We start from the raw sequence: 21,830 nt of genomic DNA, 5'->3' as shown, positions 1-21,830 counted from the left end.
GACTCATTTTGTTCTGTATCTTAGAGAACTAATTCACCGCAGGTGGGATGCGGGTTATATGTTAAAACTGTACCATTGTGGACAAATTGTAAGAGATGGAAGGAAACCATCCTCTGATTCCCAAGCTTGTCTGTGATGTAATGTTAAGACTTTTTTCTCTCTCTCTCTCTCTTACCCATTCAGCGGCAGACTCAGGCCGTTTGAGTCAGGGGTGAAAAGGAGAAGAAGGGCACCATCTGTTTGTGGTGGGGAACCAGTGCGCAGAAAGTTGTGATGCATTTATGGCCCACTGGAAAGGGCACAAATCAATAAAATGGATCACATTTTGTCCACTGGAAAGGCACCTTAGAGGGCACTTTATCACATTTTGTCCACTGGAAGAGTACCCTAGAGAGCACTTTATCACATTTTGTCCCCTGGAAAGGCACCTTAGAGAGCACTTTATCACATTTTGTCCACTGGAAGAGTACCCTAGAGAGCACTTTATCACATTTTGTCCCCTGGAAGAGTACCCTAGAGAGCACTTTATCACATTTTGTTCACTGGAAAGGCACCTTAGAGAGCACTTTATCACATTTTGTCCACTGGAAGAGTACCCTAGAGAGCACTTTATCACATTTTGTCCACTGGAAAGGCACCTTAGAGGGCACTTTATCACATTTTGTCCACTGGAAGAGTACCCTAGAGTGTACTTTATCACGCTATGTCCACTGGAAGGGCACCTTAGAGGGCGCTCACTTTCTCAATTTATAGTCCTAGGCCTAAAACACTGAAGAAAGTAAATGTGCTTCCACAACAATATCATCAATAAATATATGAGAATTTATATGAGAAGCACAACCGACAATGCCCCCTCCCCTCCATTTCTGCACTTTCATCTGGGGAAGTTGGCAACCCTACAAATAACCCTGGTGTGAGCTAACCTCATTTCATCACTGCCAACAACAACCAAAGGCAATAAACTTGTCCAATATCCTGCAGTGGAGCCTTGCTGTGGTACCCACCTTGTTGGTCTTGTTTCACTGTCTCAAATTTTGGTAAAGAGGTTTCCTCAGAACACAGCCCAAAAAATTCTTACATCTGATGAAGATATATGACAGTAACAGCTCTCTGGTACCACTGAGCCAGTCTACAAAGCCCTCAATACTGGTGGTTTACGGGGAAGACCAAAAGACACCATCACCTCTTAGCCTCGACATTGATATGCAGGAAATGGGCGAACAGGCTGCTGCTGCAGATTAAACGCAAAATCAAATGGTTCATCGACCAAGCAGAGGTCTCCAGATCTTGTTATGATGAAAAATAAGCTGTGTGAAGCTAAGAAGATGGGCTTCTCCCCATCCGGAGCTACTGGAAGAGGTTGCTGTTACCTGGCAAGCTAAAGGCCTACAGGGCAGATTTGCCATTTTAAAAGGGTCCCTGCTGGGTTTTTAGAGAATGCTGGCCCATAGTATACATCACATACCCCGACTACAGCCATACATTTATGCTTAATCTGAATAGGGAATCTCATTATTGGGGCTATATCAAAAACATCATATCGAAAAATATCATATAGATATCATCAGAAATAATTCAGAATGCAAAACCTCTGTCCACCAGGTCTGTGCATGAGCACACATGGCATGTATTTGAGGGCAAAATTTCAGATAATCCCCTTTCAGTGTTCTCTAGTTGAAATATTGTAATTTTTAAAGCACCTAATGGAACACGGACACAGAATGTAATAGATGTGAAGCACAACTGTTGTGTGACTTTGTTGTTAATAGAATGATACCGGATCATTGAGTTAAGTTTGGAATATTAAATTAAAAATCATTAATTAAGTTTCCTTTATTAATCCCCTTAGGGAAATTCAGTTACTGCAAATGAACTCATCCTAGCTGTGTTCTGTGTAGCTAGGAGCAGTGGGCTGCCACCTTTATGCTGCGCCCAGGAACTGACTCCAGTTCTTTTCCAGTTGCCATGGTCAGGGACACAGACAGGAGTATAAACCCTAACATGCATGTTTCCATTGATGGTGGGGGAAACAGGAGCACCCGGAGAAAACTCACCGCAAACAAGGGGAGAACATGCAAACTCCACACAGAGGATGACCCCCAAGGTTGGACCCCTAACAGTGACATTGTAAAACTGGTGCTTTTCTGCCACCTGTTCAACAAAGCTAAAGTGAGCTGTCTGAAACATGTTTTTAGCTAGCCAACAACCCAGATAAACAAACTGACACTTGAGAAACACTTAAAAACTTTTATAGATTGATTTGTTTGAGCAGGTTAAAGGTGACAGAGAATGTCTTACTTACATCTCTGTGGGGGTGTTTCTGTGAAAGCCTACCTCGAATGAAACTACATGGACAATACCAAGTGATAGAATACCAGGGAGAGGCTAAGACAGAATATTGGTAGGGACGTAGAAAAACATACATTCTACCAATTTTCTTACAAGTGAGGATTATATTAATTTAGAAAACACAAAATCTACACTTGATCTTAGCCAAAAGGCTGAGAAGCAGCGGCCGGGCAGCGTAGTGGTCTATTCTGTTTCCTACCAACACGGGGATCGCTGGTTTGAATCCCCGTGTTACCGCCGGCTTGGTCGGGCATCCCTACAGACACAATTGGCCGTGTCTGCCGGTGGGAAGCTGGATGTGGGTATGTGTCCTGATCGCTGCACTAGCGCCTCCTCTGGTCGGTTGGGGTGCTTGTTCGGGGGGGGACTGGGGGGAATAGCGTGATTCTCCCACGTGCTACGTCCCCCAGGAGAAACTCCTCACTGTCAGGTGAAAAGAAGTGGCTGGTGACTCCACATGAGGGGGTGCAGCAGTGATCGGGATGGCTCAGAACAGTGGGGTAATTTGCCAAGTACAATTGGGGAGAAAAAGGGGGGAAAATATTCAATGTCTTACAAAAACATATATTTATAGATGCACTCGCATACACATTTTTGGAAGGGTTACACCATGTCACCCCAACACCCGACCGAATCTACACAGATGGTACAGCTAAATGTGTGACTAATTGTCAGTTTGTGAATGAGTAATTAGAAGTCAGAGCTGCCTCATACTACAAAATCTTTAAAAGTGTGTCAACACTCTTGTTTTTCAGTTCATGTATGTTGCACAGCGAAAACCATTTCTAAATAATTGTCCCTATCATGCAAACACTCATCCACGCACGAAAATATACAAACTCACACACACACACACACACAGTTGACTTGACTGCTATGCAGAAACACAGAAGTCTCTAAGCCTGAGAGAGGTCAAAGTTCACCAACGCCTCGTTATGGAGTATGGGAGGATATCCTCGACACAAGAGCACAGGCAGACACAGCATAGAGACAATACTAAAACAACACTGTGGTGTTCGGACTGCCGACTCAGCACTGTGTCACGTTCCTCTCTTTTGTACGGCAGGAAGATCGCTTTTCTCAATTATTGTGCCTTTCATTGAGTGAGTTGAAGGACCGATGAAGGATTCAGAATGAAGGGAAGGTAACAAAAGTTGTTTGGACGCATTCCTACAATTCATGTTAGGGGGATGCCAGAAGTCAAAAGGAAAGGAGTGTATATATGTCTGCACTCATAAAAATTATTTTTGATCATTTAGAGTAAAATTTATCTGATTTCAGCAATTGTTGCTAGATTGCAGGACTCGTGCAAGGGTCCAAAACAAGCACTACCTCAAACTATTTTAAGGTCCGAGACCCTAATTTGAAAAACATTGTAGGTTTTTAGGAGCGATCTACAGTCTAAGCAATCACATAACTGGCGTTTACTGTAGCAAATATTTTTGGGGTTAAGCAAAGAGCAAGAAAGTAAATTGTAATTTTCTTCAGATTGGTGAAAACAGTTCTCCAGTTATGGGTCCAGGGTAACCACAATGCACACCACCGCACATGATGGTCATGGTTTCACTAGCAGTAAAGGGGAAGTTAGTGAAGAGAAACTACACGTTGCTGCCTTATTAATAGCATAATTTTGTTGAAAAGATTAAATAGCACGCACCTATTCTGCTTTACATCACTAGACATTCATCATCCACTGACTACTTCACTTTGTTGTAAAGATTTCAACCAGTGGGGCCAACAGTTGCTTTGGTACACAATGCAAAACAAACGTAGTGTAACGTGCATGGATAAGAAGACACGCTGGCCGCTGGCTGGCGGGTCTGACCCTTTAGTCGAAAGGTTAGCGGTGTCTCCTGCGGTGCGGGCGATTCGGGTTCGCGTCCCGGCCACGGCAGTTCCTGTGGTTGCCCCCCGAATTCGCTACAATATATTAATAGGCCTTTTTCGAAGCCACAAAAGATGGTAAATGGGTGTTATTTTGTATGTGACATATTTGTGTGTCAAACCCCTTCAAACCTGCCTATTCAGTGTGTGATGGAATGTGAAGGGTTAAATAAAAGAAGCTGCTTTGTCTCCCTATCAGAATTTTGCTCTGTGCAGTTGCTAGGAAGAAAAGGCTATGCTTCAGCTCTTGTGATTGGTGTTCAAGCTATAATTTTACAGCGGCCCGAGCAACAGTAATCCAATGAGAGCGTAATTTCAAATGACAGTAAAATTGACTGTGAGAAAGTGTGTGAGAACACACCATTTGTCCCATCATCATCAATCTTGAATCACTTCCGGGTGTTGGCTTTCCCTGCCACAGTGGTGCAGCCTAAACTCAGGTGCTGCTGATCAACTCGAAGGGAGTATAAAAGCAGTAGCTTTGGAGTTGTTAGAGGGCTGTAGGACATCAGGGTGTAGATGTGTGCACATGATGTTAATTTAAAGCTCAATTGTTATGAGTTGAGTTCTGTTTATTTGTCAGTTCAAACTCAATTATTGGGAGTTGAGTTTTTCAGTTAAGACGTGTTAACTATTAATTTGTTCATTTGTTTTCTTGTTCATTCTTTAATTTTATATGTGGCTAACACCCTGTAAGTAAATCATTTTTATAGAGACGGTTTTGAGTCTGCCTCCTACATTTTAGCCACTCAGGCAAGGCTTCCTCACATTGACCAATCATATCTTCCCTCTAAATGGGCTTTGTTAACTTCATGAGAAGTTCCAAATCACAAGCTAGAGAAAAAAAAACCAACGATGAACTAGCCAGCTAGTTAGCCTGTTGGTTCGCGACGGTAGCCATGAGTGAAGTTACTGCTAGCGAAGAGGACGTCGCTGTGAATTTATTATCCACGCCGTTTTCAAGATTAAGTTTTCATGAAAAGTTGGAGGCAATCGACAAATGAAGACCTACGCCAGAGTTTATTTAGTTAAGTTATTAAAGATCTATAGGCTGCCGTGCCAACTGTTTTTATTGTGCAGCACTCCTGTATACATATGCTAAGGTTTATTTGGGAAAACGGTCATTATTGTTGTAAAGATTATTTTTTTCCAACTCAGCGGTCATTATGTATATTTACCGTAACATATCATATTTAATAGGTTGCCGTGCCAATTTAATTATATAATTTATTGTTTGTGGTGGTGGTTTCGCAGAATGCCATGATCACTGTTCACTGTCCATGGTTCCGATGCGTGTTGCTAATGGCCGCTTGGCTGTGTGTGCGCTGTCATGACGTGTAGGCTTACATGAAATGTTGGTTTTGTGTGGTAAAAGGGGGTTGGCTGTCATGTGTTTTGCATCCCGGCCTGCTGTCACCATATTCCGCAGAAATGCGCACACAGCTTGTGCGATGATTATTTGTGAGAAAGAATTGCATTTTGTTTAGGAATTAACTGTTGTAGCATGTCTGTGAATGTTCTCATTCATCCAGGTCATGGTTATCCAAAGGAGTTGAATCAAGTGCAACTGGACTTGGTACCAAGTCCAGTTGCACTTGATTCAACTCCTTTGGATAACTGCTGTAGCGAATTCGGGGGGGCAGCCGGGACGTGAACCCGGGTCTCCCGCACCAAAGGCGACTACGTTAACTAGTCGTCTAAAGGGTCTGACCTGTCCCACTTCTGACACCAATGTAGTGAATTTGGGGGGCAGCCAGGAACCGTAGCCCAGACGCGAACCCACGGGGGACTACGTTAACCAGTCGACTAAAGGGTCCGACCCGTCAACCAACTGGCTGGCGAGTCTATTCATCCGTGGTCGTCACACTGGTTTTTGTTTTGGTGATAACTCTCACGCTCTCCATGTTGTTTGCTTGTTGCTTTGTCTAGGCTGGGCTAGTGTCTTAATTTTTGTTACAGAGCAGGAATTGTCATAGGCCTGAAGGGGGTTCAGAGGGCTAAGGTTTCAAGAGTTACAGTCTGCCACTCGTGTCAACAGAGTGTTCAGTAAAGTCTCAATAGTGTTTGTGTGTCTCTGGCCTTCAATAACATGTCAGCGGTTTTCAATAGTCTTTATAGTTCAATAGCTTTTGTCTTTCAACCTTTTAATCCATGTTTGTGTGTGTGTCTCTCTGTCCTTCAATAGTGACAATAGAGCATTAAGCAGAGTATACGTAGCTCAATAGTGCCTCTCTCCTTGTCTTCAATAGTTGTTATATCACCAACAACCAGTTATACTGGTAAACTGTCAAGGCTGCCACCAGGCAAAGGCATCGCCCTCCTTACAGGAAAAGTTAAAGTTGCATGTTAGGTACCCGAGACATGGTGATGATGATGATGATGACAAATAATTTACTGATCCCATGGCAGAAATTAGGATGCCAAACCGCAATACCATCTCACAAATGATCAAGTTTTACTACTGCTACCACTACTACTGATGCTACTACTACTACTACTACTACTGCTACTACTACTACTACTACTACTACTACTGATATGCTGATGAAAACCAAGGTGTGTACAATACATCCCCTCCTTCATCCATCACCTCACCCCGTCTTAGCTCCCCCATCTCCCCAACGTTGGAATGACACTGGGGAAAACACTGAAGAGACTTGTTTCATGATAATACTACTTGTTTCAAGACGTTTATTCTAAAAAAAGAAATATGATCTCAAATCACATTTCTTCTTTTTTAAGATTTTACTGTTTGGTGAAAAGTCCTCATAACGAGACTTATTATCGTGAAACGAGGGTATTTCCTTGAAACAAACCAGTAGGGTAAGAAAAACGTAACTGGCAACATCATGAAATAACCATCATGAGACTTAAAACAAGATAGAACACCTTGTTAAGCTCGTTTTTTGCAGTAAAGCGTGACAGGAGTATTTTTAGCACACCGTGGTTTTTATCTCTAACCAATTGGGTGCTTGTAATAGGAACTAACTAAGATGGCAGGGTGGCCCTCGTAGTTTGTGGAGTTTTCTCCCAAGAATTTTACATCTGAAAATTCCAGTTTCGTATCTATCACAACATCCTCCAGCATCTCCGGCAGCAGTGGGCTAGCTGGCTGACCAACTTAAACGTCTTGTTTTGGGGAAGTTAGATAGAATTTAAAATAGACAGACAGTTTATTCTTCTGTTACAGTCATCTGAAGTCGCTCTGGCAATGAGCGTCAGATAAATACCCCAAACTTAACTTATTCAGTAAATGTGCATTATCCCTGATTACAGTCACAGATGTGAGACATTCTTTAAGTGGGTAGCTCAGCTGTGAACCCCCTGACCTTTTACCCATGATGCACTCTGGCGATGTTGGTGAGCAGAGATGTTAATCTGAGGGAGAGCTGCTGTTTGGCAGGAAGGGAAGCACAAAAAAAAAGGAGTGGCTGGTCGCATACCAGGCTCATTCAGATGTGTTTCCTCCCGGTAGACACACACACACACACACACACACACTCACGCATGCACACACCACACACACGCGCGCACACACGCACAGACACATACGCAAACACACACATATGCACACATACACAAACACAAACGCACGCATACACACACTCACATGCACACACACACACACACAATCACATACAAACGGAGACATGCACACACACACACACACTCACATACAAACGGAGACATGCACACAGACACACACACACATACGCACACACACACACACACACACACTCACATACAAACGGAGACATGCACACAGACACACACACACATACGCACACATACACTCACGCATACACACTCACACACAAATGCACACACAAGTACACACACGCACAAACACACACACACGGATACATGCACACATGCAAGCACACACACACACACACACACACACACACACACACACACAAACAAACTGCCAGCTTCTTCATGTTAACTGTGCATGAAGAACATGGTCACCATTACTGGGAATAATCAATTTATTGTGATTAAAGTGTGTTACATCTATGTTGGGCTCACCTCAGTGTGTACATCTATGTTGGGCTCACCTCAGTGTGTTACATCTATGTTGGGCTCACCTCAGTGTGTACATCTATGTTGGGCTCACCTCAGTGTGTTACAATTATGTTGGGCTCACCTCAGTGTGTTACATCTATGATGGGCTCACCTCAGTGTGTTACATCTATGTTGGGCTCACCTCAGTGTGTTACATCTATGTTGGGCTCACCTCAGTGTGTTACATCTATGTTGGGCTCACCTCAGTGTGTTACATCTATGTTGGGCTCACCTCAGTGTGTACATCTATGTTGGGCTCACCTCAGTGTGTTACATCTATGATGGGCTCACCTCAGTGTGTTACATCTATGTTGGGCTCACCTCCGTGTGTTACATCTATGTTGGGCTCACCTCAGTGTGTTACATCTATGATGGGCTCACCTCAGTGTGTTACGTCTATGTTGGGCTCACCTCAGTGTGTTACATCTATGTTGGGCTCATCTCAGTGTGTTACATCTATGTTGGGCTCACCTCAGTGTGTTACAATTATGTTGGGCTCACCTCAGTGTGTACATTTATGTTGGGCTCACCTCAGTGTGTACATCTATGTTGGGCTCACCTCAGTGTGTTACATCTATGATGGGCTCACCTCAGTGTGTTACATCTATGTTGGGCTCACCTCAGTGTGTTACATCTATGTTGGGCTCACCTCAGTGTGTTACATCTATGATGGGCTCACCTCAGTGTGTTACATCTATGTTGGGCTCACCTCAGTGTGTTACATCTATGTTGGGCTTACGTCAGTGTGTTACATCTATGTTGGGCTCACCTCAGTGTGTACATCTATGTTGGGCTCACCTCAGTGTGTTACATCTATGTTGGGCTCACCTCAGTGTGTACATCTATGTTGGGCTCACCTCAGTGTGTACATCTATGTTGGGCTCACCTCAGTGTGTACATCTATGTTGGGCTTACGTCAGTGTGTTACATCTATGTTGGGCTTACGTCAGTGTGTTACATCTATGTTGGGCTCATCTCAGTGTGTTACATCTATGTTGGGCTCATCTCAGTGTGTTACATCTATGTTGGGCTTACGTCAGTGTGTTACATCTATGTTGGGCTCACCTCAGTGTGTATATCCATGTTGGGCTCATCTCAGTGTGTTACATCTATGTTGGGCTCACCTCAGTGTGTTACATCTATGTTGGGCTCACCTCAGTGTGTTACATCTATGTTGGGCTCACCTCAGTGTGTACATGGTTCGAGATAAGTTCTCATGTATCCAGGTATACATGGTTTCTATAAAATCAACGCTAAGGTTTACGGCATTTGTACTGCACAAACAACATCTGGTTCTCTTTGTTTGGTGACCTTTAATGTGCAGCTTCAAAAAGCCAGGAGAAACTTTACCAAGGTGTTCACATGGACCAATCAATGTAGCATTGATCCACAATCTTGGTGCCGTGTGATTGTGTTATGCTTAGTCTGATTTCCACCTCACCCAGATAAAGATAATCAGTCAAAGGTATTTACATGACTGCCTCTGAAGTCATAATATCCTCCTTACCGGTTTATGATTGAATGAGTAGTCTGCAAGCATAATTATATGTAATGACTGTGTGAGAGCATATGTTAAAATTGAGAATATCGAATTTTGAATCAAAGACATTTATAGAGTCAAGTTGAAAACCAATGCTGAATTAAACAACTTCCCATGTTTGTTCCGGTAAATTGTGATATTATTGTTTTAGCAGCCAGACAGTGTTTCTTTTTGGAAAAGCCTCTGAAATTGTCAGTTTTATTACTTTAGTCATAAGAATGGTGGGAACATGGCATTTGAAACGGCCTCGCTCACTACCCACCCACCCACCATGCAGTGTTTTTGTCCGTGTCTGCGTTTAAGTTTTGTCCTTGTTTGATGGCTGGGAGAGCTGACGCCGGATTGGCTGGGAGAGCTTGGTCTGCTGTGTTGTGTGGGCCCAGGGACCACGGCCCTACATGGAGCTGTGCTCGAAGAGGTAACACCGAGTGCGGTCTGACAGGACGCGGAAGCGGGGCAGGCTAAGCTAACTGCTAGCCCATGCAGACCGGCAGTTCCGATAACACCGAGGGTGGTCTGGCGGTGGCCTCGCCTGGTGTTGTCTGTGGTGCTTTTGGTGTCGTCATGTGGAGTGCGGGCAGGTGTGTCGAGGGTGTCTGGCTGGGAGAGCTGGCATTGGATCGGCTCAGGCAGCCCGGTCGGCTGCGTCCTGTAGGCCCAAGGACCACGGCCCTGCCTGGAGCTGTGCCCAAGGAGGACGCATCGAAGGCGGGGTCTGACAGGACGCTGAAGTGGGGCAGGCTAAGCTAACTGCTAGCCCATGCAGACCGCCAGTTCTGATAACACTGAGGGCGGTCTTGTGGCGGCCTAGCCTAGAGTTGACTTGTGTTTTTGGTGTCGTCATGTGGAGTGCGGGGAGGTGTGTCGAGGGTGTCTGGCTGGGAGAGCTGGCGCTGGATCGGCTGGGGGAGCCTGGTCTGCTGCGTTTGGTGGGCCCAGGGGCCATGGCCCCTGTCTGGAGCTGTGCCCAAGGAGGAAGCACCGAAGGCGGTCTGACAGGACGCGGAAGCGGGGCAGGCTAAGCCAACTGCTATCCTATGCAGACCGGCAGTTCTGACAGTCATCCTGGCTGGCGTTCGTTCCCTTGGACAGTGATTTTTTAAAAACATTTTTTTTTGTTTAGTTTAGATGTACGTGTTAGTTTAGATCTATGTGTTAGTTAGTATGTGTGTTCTTGAAGTTCTCGTAGCTTTTGGATGTGTGTTTCTGTCTTTGTGCTGCACTGCTGTGGGCTGGGGGAAACGATATGTCGACCAAAAATGTGTTTCTGATTGCTGATTCTTCTGAAAATATAGTATTCCCTTTAGGTAAAAATGTCAAATCCTCTTATACTGGTGAACCAGGGCTCTCCTAGACCCGCTGGAGCAGATTTACTGTTCTAACATACTTGTGGCCAGTGGCAAGTTCAGCACATATTCACTGTTGTGAGATTCTTAAAGTGAAAGAGAAGAGTATCATGGTGTGATGGAAAGCCCCTGATGACTTCAATGACACATTTCTATTATACTTGTGAAATAGGTGGCTGGACACGGCATCTTTTTATAAACCTAACGAAGGTGGAAAAACAAATACTCTTTCTTTCCCTCTCTCTGCGATGCACGTTTCTCACACACACACACACACACACACACACACACACACACACACACACACACACACACACACACACACACACACACACACACACACACACACACACACACACACTGTGGCGGTGAGCTCACAGAAAGCTACAATGGTAAATTCGGGGCCTCACTTCTCCAGGAAGCTCTGGCTTTCCCCGTGCATCATCATCACTTCCTCTTTCCAAATATGGCTGCGGTCCTCTACAGGAACCTGTGAGACAGGTTGCAGAGTTTTCACAGTTTACAATCTGTGATTACAGTAAACAGGTAGCGAACCGCTAACAGGCATTAAAACAAACTTTAGCAAAATACACACACACACAGCACACACACACACACACAAACTGTGCAAGTCCTCATCATCATCATCATCGTGATCATCTGCCACTTATCCGGGGTCGGGTCGCGGTGGCAGCAAGCTAAGTAGGGTGCTCCAGACGTCCCTCTACCCAGCAACGTCCTCCAGCTCCTCCTGGGGGATCCCAAGGCGTTCCCAGGCCAGACTGGACATGTAGTCCCTTCCAGTGAGTTATGGGTCTACCCCGGGGTCTCCTTCCAGTTGGACGTGCCCGGAAAATTTCATGTGCCCTGGAGGCATCCTAATCAGATGCCCGAACCACCTCAATTGGCTCCTTTCGACGTGAAGGAGCAGCGGCTCTACTCCGACCCCCCTCCGGATGTCCAAGCTCCTCACCCTATCTCTAAGGCTGAGCCCAGACACCCTACGGAGGAAACTCATTTCAGCCGCTTGTATCCGCGATCTCACCCTTTCGGTCACTACCCAAAGCTCATGACCAGAGGTGAGGGTTGGAATGAAGACTGACTGGTAAACTGAGAGTTTTGCCTTCTGGATCGGCCCTCCCTTCACCACTATGGCCCGGTATAAGTCCTAAATTTTACTTCTAAATTTTCAAGAAGTTAGAAGTACAGATGGAAGTTTCTGATATAATTTTGTGTGGTACCTAATTTGTAAACCACAGTGAATCACATAGAGGGGGTTGCTACATCAGAAAGGTAATCTATCTTTTTTTTTTTTTTTTGCAATCTTTGTTGAGTTTTGCACTGATTTTGCATCAAGTTGCAGAGAGAAGCGAGACCGGGGATTACGAATGAGAATTCATTGCCTTCAACGTGGTTTCATCTTAAAACACACACACACACAGTGACGATGAAGGTGAGTGACGGTTATGAGTAAGCAGGTTTAGTGTCGGCAGGATGAGCATGTCAGGATCCCTGCACCGCAAAAATGGCATGTCACAAACACAACCAAAATGTAGCATATTTTACTAAGAATATAAGTAAGAAAAATTCTAAAATAAGTAAACTTTCTACTTGTGCAGTAGGCCATTTCAACAATGTGTAAGATTTCTTGAAATAGAAGATAAAATCACTTCTTTACCTGAAAGACAATAAAACTTGAACTACTTAATGAGTAAATGATTCTTTTTTTCCAAATTTTTTTTCTCCCCAGTTGTATCCGGCCAATTAACCCACTCTTCCGATCCGTCCCCGGTCGCTGCTCCACCCCGTCTGCCGATCCGGGGAGGGCTGCAGACTACCACATGTCTCCCCCGATACATGTGGAGTCACCAGCCGCTTCTTTTCACCTGACAGTGAGGAGTTTCACTCGGGGGACATAGCCTGTGGGAGGATCACACTATTCCCCCCAGTTCCCCCTCCCCCCCTGAGCAGGTACCCCGACCCCTGAGGAGGCACTAGCGCAGCGACCAGGACATATACCCACATCCGGCTTCCCCCCCCATAGACACGGCCAATTGTGTCTGTAGGGATGCCTGACCAAGTCGGAGGTGACACGGGGATTCGAACCAGTGATCTCCGTGTTGGTAAGCAACGCATTAGACCGCCATGCCACCCGGACACCCCCGAGTAAATGATTCTTAAAACAAGATGGAAAGACGTTTCTGTTACTTTAAAACATTTTTGCATTGTGAGTCTTAATCTACAAAGCATTTTTTATAACCACAACCGCTGGCCTTTAGACCATATTCAGCAGTGTCTTCATTATAAAACCATTAAGACCAATGTCCGTATCAGATCAGTTAATGGAGACAGGAAGGTCAGTCTGGTTTCAACTTCAGAGTAGATGGAGTATTTATTTGCCTCCAAAAGCTGTGAACAAAACTACTGAACTGTCTCCGACCACACAAAACTGTTTGATTAATGAAAGAAAGCCAAGACTAAATATCAAAGAAATCCTGTGAAACAAAACAATCTTCTTCTTTCGGCTTGTTCCCTGTTTCTCAGGGGTCGCCACAGCAGATTTTATAGTTTCCATCGGTGACCCGTGAGGGCACAGCACCAATGGCAGCTGTTGTTAACCTGGGCCTTGACTGATCCCGTATGGCACGTCGACTGATCCGGTATGGTTTTGTCAATCCGCATAATAATTTGGAAAAATGTCGCGTCGGGTGCCCTTCCTGACACAACCACTAACCCTATGCACGGGGGCACAGGTAAAGCACTGGATGCCCTCCCAGTATTCATGGACTTGCGCCTATGCCTGTGGCATAAACCAATTATTTTCCTTAAGCGAGTATTGTGCTGAGTGGATGGAAATGTTGAGAGTACACCAGATTATAAATGGAAACATGGTTAAGGTTCGCGGGGTGACGCAACAGTGCCACACCATATATCGTCATCTTGTAAGAAAAAAAAAAGAAGCTTTTGTCCCCTCCTGAAAAATCAAGAAAAGTGTAATGTTTGTGATGTTCCCTCCCATAGCTGCTAATGTTGAGATCAGATAAGTAAACCAACATGATTATCGATAGGTTCTTAATATTTAAAGGTAGAACCAGTAAAATGTTTCTCTCTACTGACTAATACTGGATACCAGGGGGCATTGTGGGTTAGACAGGTAACAGTAGTGGAGTAGAACAGCTCGTCCCAGCTTCGTTCAAGTCTACCCAGACTTGCTAATTCTGGCATGTTGCCTTTCTACTTGCCTCATATTATATTGGTCCAACATGCTGGACCTCACGTGTTCACCTATGTCACATGGGTCCCAACATCTTTGATTCGCCCATATGATGTTAATTTCAAGGGGCTTGATGGTAATGTATGTTTTCCTCCTGCATGTAAGAAAAACAAGCGGCTGCGTGATGCTCTCATCTACCATCCTAGAACCACGCTAACATGATTTTATGCCTTGAAAGTATAAACAGGATTTATTAAGGCTGGTGTTAGTTTCGAAACAACCACTACACAAACGGATGGCCCAACACAGAAGGCCAAACTCCTCAGGACAAGACTCAGCAGTCTATCTACACCTAAAGGAGAAGACGCACTCCTTCGAGGACAGCAACGTACACATTTTGGACAGAGAAGATAGATGGTTTGAAAGAGGGGTGAAGGAAGCCATCTATGTGAAACTGGAAAAACCATCCCTCAACAGAGGAGGAGGTCTGAGACACCACCTATCTCCCACTTACAATGTCGTCCTTTCATCTCTACCCAGGAGACTCAAGAAGCCTAGCCTCCAAGAACAACAGTCGGTCACTAACGGCTCCAACGACCCTCATGACCACTGAATAATGAAGTCGAAACTAACACCCCCAACGACCGTCGCTGCTAAACAAATGCAAATTGCGCGGTTGGACATCGGAGCACAGGAGAGCCACGCATATCAGTAGCTCCGATAATGACGGGCGCGGTCAAACATTGGTACACAAAAGAGCTACTCATATCTATGGCTCTGTTAGCGACGGGCGTTGGTTAACATCGGGACACAAAGAGCCATGGACATCTATAGCTCTGATAACGACTCCAAAGAGGATAAATTCTGAGTCTCATCACCAGCCAGTCAGACTAGCTTGGTCTAGTCAGAAAGGCACGAACTGAGGAAGCCTCTTGGATGAGAGGCGAAACGTCTTCACGGATATATACCAAGTCCAGTCGCACTTGATTCAACTCCTTTGGATAACCATGACCTGGATGAATGAGAACATTCACAGACATATGTCTGAGGAGTGTAGGTCCACCTGCCCTCAGTACTTCTGCCGGTATTTTATCAGGACCAGCAGCCTTGTTGATTTTCATCTTCCTGATGGCATCCTGGATTTCCCTTAGACTAGGTGGTACTGCCATGTCCTCCTCGTTGGATTGTTGAGGGAGTTGTTGGAGACAACAACAAAAATAGACTTCACTGTCCTGCCCCCATCACCTCTTCATGATCACCACAGTGCTTTGATCCTGGATGTTTATGGCTTGATCTTTGTGGGAGGACGCCTGCATGTTACAGCTTTTTACGTGGAGTTGCTGATGCACCTGCAGCCACAACATGGTCCTTGGCAGGGGGTGGCCAGAGTCCAATGGCATGGAGAAACAAGACGATTGGGGATTACCCTCTGTTGCAGCCTTCATCTGCCGTCACTGCCGTTGTGACCTGGAGACATCTTCTGCCAGTTCCGCAGTTGAGGTCTTTGTTGGATCGCGCTTTGTCTGGAACCTCCTCCTTGACCGATCCGCCTTGGGTGACCCTACCAGGAGCCAAGCTCCGGACCGCATAGCTCTTGGGATCATTGGTACACGCAAGCTTCTCCACCATGGCAAGGCGGTGATCCAGAAGGAAAATCAGTGTATATAAGAGGCCAAAACACGTTTATAACAGCAACAGAAATACCTTATTCATTCTATTTAAGATGTAAACTGGCCACTACATCTATGTACTCTATATGAGACATGTAATGCTATAGCGTGCTTTAAGCTCAAACTGAAAATATTTCTTTTTACAACTAAGTAAAACTGCTTTGTTTTATATGTGTGGTATCTATTTTGTGCTAATTTTACTGCTTTTACACATGCTTCTTTCTCGCTTCTTTTTTCTTTATGTAATTTATCCATTTTACCGCTGGCAATTTTTCTGTGGTGTGAAATGTGCAATGGGATTTGCCACGAGCTCAAGTGGATTAAATGAATTTACGCTTTACTAATAACTTCCTTTCAATGTGAGTTTCTTAAACTAAAACCTTGACAAACCACTTCACAATCCAAAAGTCACAGAGCTAAATATAGAGTATGTTTCTGTTCATGGTTACATGGACTGAACAGAAATATGGGGAGAAGTCAACTAGGGCACTACATGTAGTCTACCATTTCCCACTTTGCCCATTTTCCTTGCATTGTAAGGGATTTCTCATATCATGTGCAAAATGAAGTAATAGTGCTTTGAGTTTCTGATATGTACGAACTGTTAACAAAAATAAATATAGTGATATTGATTCTGACACGCTAGGTTAAGACACTATGCTCCTTAATACCCACATATACACTACCGTTCAAAAGTTTGGGATCACCCAAACAATTTCGTGTTTTCCATGAAAAGTCACACTTATTCACCACCATATGTTGTGAAATGAATAGAAAATAGAGTCAAGACATTGACAAGGTTAGAAATAATGATTTGTATTTGAAATAAGATTTTTTTTACATCAAACTTTGCTTTCGTCAAAGAATCCTCCATTTGCAGCAATTACAGCATTGCAGACCTTTGGCATTCTAGCTGTTAATTTGTTGAGGTAATCTGGAGAAATTGCACCCCACGCTTCCAGAAGCAGCTCCCACAAGTTGGATTGGTTGGATGGGCACTTCTTTGAGCAGATTGAGTTTCTGGAGCATCACATTTGTGGGGTCAATTAAACGCTCAAAATGGCCAGAAAAAGAGAACTTTCATCTGAAACTCGACAGTCTATTCTTGTTCTTAGAAATGAAGGCTATTCCATGCGAGAAATTGCTAAGAAATTGAAGATTTCCTACACCGGTGTGTACTACTCCCTTCAGAGGACAGCACAAACAGGCTCTAACAGGTACTATTTAATGAAGATGCCAGTTGGGGACCTGTGAGGCGTCTGTTTCTCAAACTAGAGACTCTAATGTACTTATCTTCTTGCTCAGTTGTGCAACGCGGCCTCCCACTTCTTTTTCTGCTCTGGTTACAGCCTGTTTGTGCTGTCCTCTGAAGGGAGTAGTACACACCGGTGTAAGAAATCTTCAATTTCTTAGCAATTTCTCGCATGGAATAGCCTTCATTTCTAAGAACAAGAATAGACTGTCGAGTTTCAGATGAAAGTTCTCTTTTTCTGGCCATTTTGAGCGTTTAATTGACCCCACAAATGTGATGCTCCAGAAACTCAATCTGCTCAAAGAAGTGCCCATCCAACCAATCCAACTTGTGGGAGCTGCTTCTGGAAGCGTGGGGTGCAATTTCTCCAGATTACCTCAACAAATTAACAGCTAGAATGCCAAAGGTCTGCAATGCTGTAATTGCTGCAAATGGAGGATTCTTTGACGAAAGCAAAGTTTGATGTAAAAAAAATCTTATTTCAAATACAAATCATTATTTCTAACCTTGTCAATGTCTTGACTCTATTTTCTATTCATTTCACAACATATGGTGGTGAATAAGTGTGACTTTTCATGGAAAACACAAAATTGTTTGGGTGATCCCAAACTTTTGAACGGTAGTGTACATGTACACATACAACCACACATACACACATGAGCATATATGTACATGTACACATCCACATATACATACACATACATGTGCACAAGTACATGAACACATACATACGCATACACATACACAGATGTACACATACACATACACTGTGTATATGTACACCTACACATATGCATACACTGTGCTCAAAAACAGCTTGAAGAGCAAACCGATTGGTAACCAGTAAATAACTAGAGCATGGATCCAACATTTTAGTTTATTTGAGAAAGAAACTGAACCTACATCTACGCTGACATTTTAAATCGGTCAGACTCAGCAAGTCCAGAATGGAGATGCACCCATGAGTGGTGCTCAAAGGCACTTTGAATATGAAAGGGTCTGTCTTGAGAAAGATAAAAGCAGCAACTAATGGAAAAAAACACAAATGTAGATTTAGGCGACCAGATTAGCGGTAACAGACAAGGCTGACCTCGGTGAGGAGATATATTTCGACTGAACACTGACAGCAGATGTCAGCGCTACAGGAAGGGACAACAGATATCTAAAACCAAAAAGGTCTCAAGCAAATACTAATCAAGTCAGCTAGAACCAGCAGAACGAAGGTAGAGTCCAGACTTACATAACGTCTCTCTGTTCCCGCACACACATCCTGACACTTGGTTTGGAGCTCTGTGAAAAAGACTTCTTCTTCCTCACTGACGCAGCGGACATGGCTGATGACTTGACGGCTGGAGCGCTGAACGGCCAACCACCATGCTGTTCACCAGTTTGGAAACAGCGTACAATGGTCTTAAAGATGGATGAATGGCTTGGCTGGTGGATAGGTAGATGAACAGTTAAAGAGATGGATGGATGGAGCGAGTGAAAGCAAGACAGGCAGAAGGGATTATCAAGCAGGGCGGTAAGCAAGACCAAGAGAAGCAGAACAGACTGGTGAACAGAAAAATAGTCGAACAGGGAGATCAATGGAGAGCACAGACAGGTGGAGTAGTCAGTTGTGTTGCAAGGGGGAGACTGAAACTCAAAATTTCCTGAGCTGTTTCCTGTTGGGGTCTGTTCTGTCAAGCAAGGCTTCTCATTGGTTCACAGGCTGCATATTTTTACTTCCTACTTCCTGTGGTGAGGCGTGTGGTTGGCTGACAGCTTCAACCCAGGGTCCATACACACACACACACACACACACACACACACACACAGATACACGAAACACACAGGAGCTGAGGAAGGGACTGGGGGACTTGCCACCCCCCAGAAAGCAACAACAGAGAGGTTACACACACACACACACACACACACACACACACACACACACACACACACACACACACACACACACACACACACCTCACTTATTGTAAGTTTTGGTTGACCAACACTTTACTAAAGGCACAATAACACATAACAAAGACAGGAAAAATGGCTGCCATGGACGATTATTTGGTCAGGGCGGCCCAGGTTTTCTTCCTTTTATCAATGGTTCAAGATAGTGCTGTTCTTATGCTGAGTCAGCAGCATGTTGTGTGTGTGTGTGATGAACATGTGTCAAAGGAACCAATAAAATATTGCATTATCGTTACAGCGTTAACTAAAATGGTATGCCATTATTAATTTTCTAAAATGTTAAATATATTCTACAAGCGTATGGACACCTTTCCCCCATTTAGTACAGTAGACACCCTTTACGCAGAGAAACATGACACAAATATGATGGCGACCTCTATTGGCTGTTTGGCACAACAACTTATATTCAACATGCGGGTTTATAATTTAACTATGCTCTTTCTGTGAGCATGCAATAAGACTGGCTGAGAGGTTCAGAATTTGTTGGCTTTTCTATCTATTAGTCTGTATATTGATAATAAATAGGTGGTGGGCTGGTGCTTTAGACGCAACACCTTTGACTATCCATCCATCCATCCATCCATCCATCCATATATCTATCTATTTGAGCTGTTTCCTGTTGGGGCCTGCTCTATCAACCGAGGCTTCTTATTGTGGGCAGCCATACCAACATATACCCTGGCTCTGCCAAATGACAGAAGCTAAGCAGGTGTGGGCTTGGCTAGTACTTGGATGGGAGACCTCCCGGGAAAATGAGCTGCTGCCGGAAGTGGTGTTGGTGGGCGAGTAGGAGGCAGTCTTCCCTCTGGTCCTAATTAAAAAAAGCAACAAATATCAAATCCCAATACCCCAGCGCAGTGACGGACACACTGTGCCGTAGGAGATGCCGTCCTTCGGAGGAGACATGAACACTACCCCCCTCCTTCGGGAAGCGCGTCTGCGCGCATCCCACTTCTGACACCAGTGTAGCGAATTCGGGGGGCAACCACAGGAACCGCCGCAGCCGGGATGCGAATCCGTATCTCCCGCACCACGAGCGCCGTCAACCAGTCGACTAAAGGGTCCAACCTGTTAGCCAAGGGCTAACGTGTCCACTTATTTGTGTACGTTACACTTATTCGTGTACGTTATCCCACTTCTGACACCAATGCAGCGAATTCTAGGGGAGCAGTCCGGGAACCATCGCCACAGCCGAAACTGAGGTCCTGACTCACTGTGGTCATTAAAGATCCCATGGCACTTATCACAAAGAGTAGGGGGTTCCCCGGTGTGCTGGCAAAATTCCAAACCCGGCTCTCTCCATCCAGCCACCTAATCATCCCCTCCATGTAATTGGCTCAATGATTCCTCCCTCTCCCCCTCAAGCTGATGTGTGGTGAGCGTTTTGTTGAAAAATGGCTGCCGTGCATCACCCAGGTGGGTGCTACACATTGGTGGTGGTTGAAGTGAGTTACCCCCTTCAATGTGAAACACTTTGGGTGTCTAGATAAAGCACTATATAAATGTAATCATTATCTATCTATCTATCTATCTATCTATCTCTCTCTCTCTCTCTCTCTCTCTCTCTCTCTCTCTCTCTCTCTCTCTCTCTCTCTCTCTCTCTCTCTCTCTCTCTCTCTCTCTCTCTCTCTCTCTCTCTCTCTCTCTCTCTCTCTCTCTCTCTCTCTCTCTCTCTCTCTCTCTCTCTCTATCTATCTATCTATCTATCCATCCATCCATCCATCCATCCATCCATCTGCATACCTACCAACTAAAACACCATGCACCACAGCACAAGGACAATTCAGTAGTTTGGAAAAATGGGATTACATCCTTGGTAAATTTTGTTAGTCCCACTGTATGGCCATAAGATAAAGGTGTTGCTGGTAAGTTTACTACATGTGTTAGAAAACATCAAACAGATTTTGCAATTCCTGTCTCACAGGGAAGCAACTGCTGTTCTCCTCCTCCACTCCTTCACTTGAGGCAACAACTCATCCCCAACCCAGAGGGCACAATCCACCATTTTCCCACAGAGAACCATGGCCCCAGAGGTGGAGGTGCTGACTCTCATCCCGGCTATTTCCCACTCAGCTGCAAACCACCCCAGTGCACGCTGGAGGTCGCGTTCTGATAGAGCCAACAAAACCACATCACCTGCGAAGAGCAGAGATGCAACTCTGAGGTTCCCAAAACGGACACACTCCTCACCTTGGCTGTGCCTTGAGATCCTGCCCATGAATATCACAAACAGAATCAGAGACAAGGGACAACCTAGGCGGTGTCCCACACCCGCCGAAACACGTCTGAATTTGTGCTGAGAATGCGGACACAGCTCTCACTTTGGTTATACAAGGACCGGATGGTTTGTAGCAACTGCCCCGGTACCCCTGTGCTAAACAGCATCTGTCTATCTAAGCGACACAAGTTAAATGAAATTAAAGAAAACGAATACATTAATGAATAACATTTCAGAAAATACAATTATTTTTGCTTGCGTTGTAAATTTTGACCTGCAGTCTAAGAATTATCAACTGAAGGTCACAGTTTACTATTTTTTGTAACTACC

At 44.6% G+C, this 21,830-nt stretch overlaps 1 protein-coding gene across 1 annotated transcript in view; it reads right to left on the bottom strand.

Annotated features, from left to right (window-relative positions):
- Nucleotides 1-18,654, bottom strand: part of sh3bp2 (SH3-domain binding protein 2) — a 50,246-nt gene extending 31,592 nt beyond the window's left edge. The window contains exon 1 of the mRNA XM_056291187.1: nt 18,561-18,654. Coding sequence (XP_056147162.1) covers nt 18,561-18,652 — 92 coding nt within the window. The 5' untranslated portion in view covers nt 18,653-18,654. The remainder of the gene's footprint in view (nt 1-18,560) is intronic.
- Between the last annotated feature and the right edge of the window lie 3,176 nt (nt 18,655-21,830).

Source organism: Lampris incognitus, chromosome 12, assembly GCF_029633865.1.
Source record: "Lampris incognitus isolate fLamInc1 chromosome 12, fLamInc1.hap2, whole genome shotgun sequence".
Classification (NCBI taxonomy): domain Eukaryota; kingdom Metazoa; phylum Chordata; class Actinopteri; order Lampriformes; family Lampridae; genus Lampris; species Lampris incognitus.
This window is presented reverse-complemented; position numbering and strand designations above follow the sequence as displayed.